Genomic DNA, 5,401 nt, shown 5'->3' with positions numbered 1-5,401 from the left:
CTAAGACACGTACATCTGCCAGCTGAAAAATCTTTACTGGGTTACTCTCATACAGGGATCAGCAGTGATGCAATTAACTTCTCCAGTCACACTTTAATTCACAAATGTCAATGCTGGTATAAAGCATACACATAGAACAGAATTAGAAAAGTGAAAGTAGTACACACATTACATGCCCTTTCTCACGTTTACGTGCTGATGGTTAATCTCAGTAACCTTAAGTGCCTTTCATCAACTTGTTCCAATAGCAAGATTCCCAGCCATGAAACCTTTACTGTAGCCCCACTGTACCTGCTAGCGGTACCTCATTCTTGCGATATACATTCAGCTGTCTGCTCAGGGATGCTGTTCCTCTGGGCGTTGGGTGGTTTTCTTCTTCACTTCCATGAGGACACTGAGGAGAAGAGCTGTCAGGCTACCACAACAGGACCACATTTTTATTCCTAACTCAACTACATACCAGCCACCTTCAGCAGTACTAGCTGATTTTCCAGTTTAAGTCATGTCTTAGGGTAAAAACTCTGAAAGTTCAGAACCATCAGTACCACCAGAATATTTCCAAGTTGAATGAATTCAAATGCCTTTACCAAACTTACAAGTTTTTCTCTGAATAGAAATTGCAACTCACAGCCTTTACATGTCCACCTTCTACACTCCTGCACTTCTTACTCAACACCTTTGGTGTTAAAATTATACTCTGGAGAAGTGGTGCTCAGAAATACCACAGTTTTTCTTAAGGCATATGCCTAAAGGTTTCCAAGTAGCTTCTGTCATGAAAACTGCTTAGCTGGGACTTCTCACTGGCAGGCACATCTGTAACCCTAACTTCAGGAAAATTCATTATACTGGAGATTCGATGACAGTGTTACATGAAAAACTGTATGCAGCAACAGAGAAACTACTATTTCCTGAGGGACAAAGACCGCCAAATAAAATGTGGAATCCAAAATTTATCCATACTACATCATGCTGTTTATGTGCCAAGATTAAATTCCTTGAGTACCTTACAAGGCCCTATAGACACTGTTCAGTATTTTCCAGTCCTCAATTCCATCAAAATCACAATGTAAAAGTAAATACCAGTGTGCTATGGAACTATCACAGCTGCCATTAGGACTACTGTTTTACCCCTTCTCATGAGAAAGATGGAGCCTTACAAAGCAGCCATTGACAGAATGCTCCAACAGGAGCTGTATGTTTCCAACACACTGCACTGTACTGACACAGCCCTTGCACAGCATGTTCAGGTAAGAAGTTTTAGCAGCAGCCTACACTCACTTTATATATACTTATATACCACATTCAAAAAGATTGGAAGTTTTCTTCACAAAAGACATGAAAGACGGGCTAAGCAGTTGCACCTTCAGGTTTCAAATGCCTTGTGAAATCACTACCTACAGAAGATTGTTAACAGCAGACTGAAACACACGATACACTTAAACTCCAGAGAACACTATTTTAATTTGCAGAATTATTTCCATCAGTAAGGCACACCAGACAGAGACGATTCCCACATGCTAAATCTTTATTGTGCGAATGTTGTTCAGAGCATTTATTACCCTTTGTAGACACACATTCAAAAAAAATACATCAACAGTGGCTAGATTGATGGGCAACATATTAAATCTATTTGGTGGTAATTTGTATGCATGCAGTTAACTCTTGTGGTGTAAAGATCTTAGCCAGGAGGCCAGCCCAACTGACGACCACCCAGAACATGGAGATGTACGTGATAGACAGACTGCCCACCCTCAGGCCCTTCATTCACAACCATCCGGAATCCATTGGTCAGGCCCAGGTTAGCAGCACACTTCTTGCCAACAATCATTAAATGCCCAAGAAGCTGGAGGAGAAAAAAAAACAAAAAACAAAAAACAAAACAGAAAACACACAAAAAGGGAAGAGGGCAGGAAGGGAAGGCATGAGAGCAGAGAACCACTCAGATAAGCCCGTAAGTTAATTCTTAGAAATTCAGCCGCTGCTCTTCAAAGTGTTGCCTGCCTGAAACTGACACTTTCCAAGAAAAGCTATAAAGACTGACTATGCATAATATAGGGGGGAAAAAAGAGCTGTAGATTTTTTTCAAGCTAGACAGTAACAGACTAAGAGTCCCTATTACTTCTTCAGGCAACATACATAATTCTGGTGGAAAAGAAACTTTATCTTATCATGTAAAGGTTTACAAAAGCTTTGACTTTGATATTTATAGTTACAAATGAAATATTCAGCATCTCTCAGCTAGCTTTCCCTTTCTTCACCTCTGACCTGCTAAAAACCCCAAGCCCATGTTAGAGCAAGTACTACTGCTTGTAAACCATGAAAACAGACATCAAGACTATACTCCAAACTAACAGTGCATTTTGCACTGCAATACATACCCAGAGATATATTTTGCTTTATATCTCTACTTTTACTGGAAAACCTTAACTCCATTCCCATTCTAAGCTAGAGGAAAAGGATTATAGTATCAGAAAACTACTTTGCCTCTTTGAAATGTCAAGAGGAAAAGAGGGAGAGTCTGGTAAATTATGAAGTAATTAGAGGTACAGTTTGGTGTACAGAAAGCTTCTAGAGTACTTACAGATTCATCAGAATCTTCTGCTTCAGACAACCTGACAATTGGCTTCTTAGGAATCACTAGGAAATGTGTTGGAGCTTGGGGTGAAATATCATGGAACGCAAGGCACTGGAGGAAGAATGAACAGTTAAAACGTAATTTGCTTCAGAGAAAGGCAAGAGTTTAAGTAAATCAACACGCCCTGCTAAATATATACTTAAGCAGACTATCAGATACCCCAAACATAAGCAGTAATGTTGGTTTTTCTTAAGCTATATATTATTCAAAGTTCTCTAAACACAAAACACCTACTTACCAAGACCTGCTAGTATGAAAAAAAAATAATCATTATTCTGTGTTAAGTACGATTTAAAAGCTACAGTCTTCTCAACAAGTTAATATGCAGTTAGGTTCATGATTTATTATTTCCACATATGCATAACAACTAACAGAGCTGATGGCATGCATGCCTATAAAAAGTGGATTTGTACTTATTTCACTTTTTTATTAACACCCTGTTTAATAAAACAAATTGCAAACAGTTGCTAATCGTCTTCCAGTTATGTATGAACATTGCCTTGGCCAAAGATAGCAAGGCAATTTCGAAGAACCTGAAGTTATGTGATTGAAGCTGTATTACATTTCTGTTCACAACAGCACCAAGTATTTCAGAAGAAGATTATTTCAAAATTATGTATTAAGGCTGGCTCTACTTCAGACATTCTCAAATTATGGGAAAGGCATCACTTCTGATATAGGAACAACTACCTGTAGTAAGTACTGGACTCCCAACTAACTTTATGCAGGTACCAAAATTACTATCAATCGGAAATGGCAGGCAGCACCTAGCTACCTCAAATAAACCTCAAATTAGGAACTTCCAATAGATAAGAGAAATAGATGAGAAAGCAAAGAAAGAGAAAAGGAAGCTATGCCTCTCTGTATGGATGGCCAACCACAAAACCAGGACTTGCTACTGCAACTACCACAACCTGCAGATGCCCATATCAAGCATGCACCCTGCCACTGCTAACCAAAGGGCATCTCTGACTTAACCAGTAACCACCAGATGTTTTGCTGTTAAATGTGATGGGTAAATTATGCCACAAGGAGTACATACTTACAACCACATGCCTTTGATTCTTCAATGTATGTATTTCCTAGATGCTTCCAGCTGTTTCAGAATCAATGAAATGAATCTTCTATGCAACTGTACTGCTTTTTAATTCTGCCAAGAGGAACTGTGGCCTTTGCCAAGAGGTAAAAAGTCGAACTTCACTTACATTAACAATGCCTTATCTTGTATACCTCCAATTTGTCCTACTGTAAGCTATGTTTAAGAAGATAATGCCCAGTTTTAAATCTCTGATGAACTGCTTGTTTTCCCAAACAGAGAAGGGCAGTAAGTAAAGAATGGACGAATAAAGCTCATTTGCACCTAATTAATTAAATCTTACTTTGAGTTGATCATTTTGTAAGCAGTTTTTCTATTCTGTGTGGTCCACATAGAGGCAGAATGCAAATGGCCAAACTGAGTCAAAGAATTTAATGAGCAGGAGACCGGTAGTAAATAATTTTCTATGGGACAAAGAGCAGAAGTAGTATCAAACAAAAGTATAATCACAGAAAGTCCATGAGTGCACAGTAAAGCAACCTTCATTTCAGCAAGTTTAGATTCAATTAAAAACAACAATGAAAAGGCTTAATTCCACAGAGACTTTGCACTTTTTAATATCTCCTTTTCTCCGCATGTCAATTAATGATTAAAAGCCTTCCTTACATTTCTCCTTGTAACATTTCCACCAGCCACCTTTAGAAAGCCCTTCACAGAGCTAACAAAATGAAATAAAGACCATCCACTATAGTCAACTAAACTCTAAAAGCACCTCCACATTTCTGTGTAGTTTAAGGTAAAAATCAACTGAGATACTGCAGGTAATTACTCTTCCAGAAAGCATTCTGCACTAACAGCAGTCAAGAGTAGGTTATACGCTCTCAAGTCACTCAAAGTCAATGCCCTGATTCTCAATCAAGCAGTGCTCAGGTTGCACTGCTGTAGCCATTACAGCTGAGGAAAAGCCTCATGCAGCTCTGACCCTGCTAAAGAAAGGATGCACACCCTCAGATAAACACAGAGCAGTAACATAAGCACAATTTTCCGAAAGGAATGAAAATTTGCAACATTGAGAGTAGATGGCAGCTGCAACGTTTCTGTATCTATTAGGAAAACATTGTTCCAAGCTATGCATAATTTCTAAGCACGCAAAGCAGATAAACAGCATCTTTAGTGAGTCTGTATTCTACATTGCAGTTAATCCCTTATTTGAAAAGCAATAGCCCCTGTTAGTGTTCAATATTTCGATTAAAAAAAAAAAAAAGGCTTATACTGAATACCAGTTAGTTTAGTTTATGTCTTGGAGATAACAGCTGCGTGTTTTCATAAGCTAACAGATTTCACTTAGCTCCTAGCACACTGTGGTGCACCAGCATCACTGAGTGCTACCAGTCCCACCTCATCACAGGAACAGATTTGTGCAGCCTGCAGGATGACCAGTTCCAGGCTTTTCTGAAGAGCAGAAAAGGCTGCAGTCCTCTGTAGTTCTCTGCGTCAATAACCCCTCTGAGACGTTCATAACCACAGCCTGGCAGGCACGGCTGCCTCACCTCCATAACGCTACCGAGGGGCACACGAAGACCTGCGCATCTCGGGCTCCACAGCAGCTAATTACGGTGCGCTGCCTCAAGGAGACAGCCTGCGGGTGGTTAATCTTAAGGTTTCGCGACCGCCCTCCTACACCAGGTGCGAGAACCCCCCTCCCTCGGCAGCCAAGCCTGCCGGGCCTG

At 39.9% G+C, this 5,401-nt stretch overlaps 1 protein-coding gene across 1 annotated transcript in view; it reads right to left on the bottom strand.

Moving 5' to 3' along the window:
• Positions 1 to 1,028: 1,028 nt before the first annotated feature.
• HINT1 (histidine triad nucleotide binding protein 1) overlaps positions 1,029 to 5,401 on the bottom strand; it is a 5,622-nt gene continuing 1,249 nt past the window's right edge. Inside the window, exons 3-4 of the mRNA XM_035895031.1 lie at positions 2,582 to 2,720; positions 1,029 to 1,843 (exon numbers count right to left, since the gene is read on the bottom strand). Coding sequence (XP_035750924.1) covers positions 1,679 to 1,843; positions 2,582 to 2,720 — 304 coding nt within the window. The 3' untranslated portion in view covers positions 1,029 to 1,678. The remainder of the gene's footprint in view (positions 1,844 to 2,581; positions 2,721 to 5,401) is intronic.

The sequence above is a fragment of the Egretta garzetta genome, unplaced genomic scaffold, assembly GCF_000687185.1.
Source record: "Egretta garzetta isolate BGI_Z169 unplaced genomic scaffold, ASM68718v1 scaffold375, whole genome shotgun sequence".
NCBI classification, from domain to species: Eukaryota; Metazoa; Chordata; class Aves; order Pelecaniformes; family Ardeidae; genus Egretta; species Egretta garzetta.
Note: the sequence above shows the minus strand (reverse complement) of the source record. Positions and strands in the feature narration are given on the sequence as shown.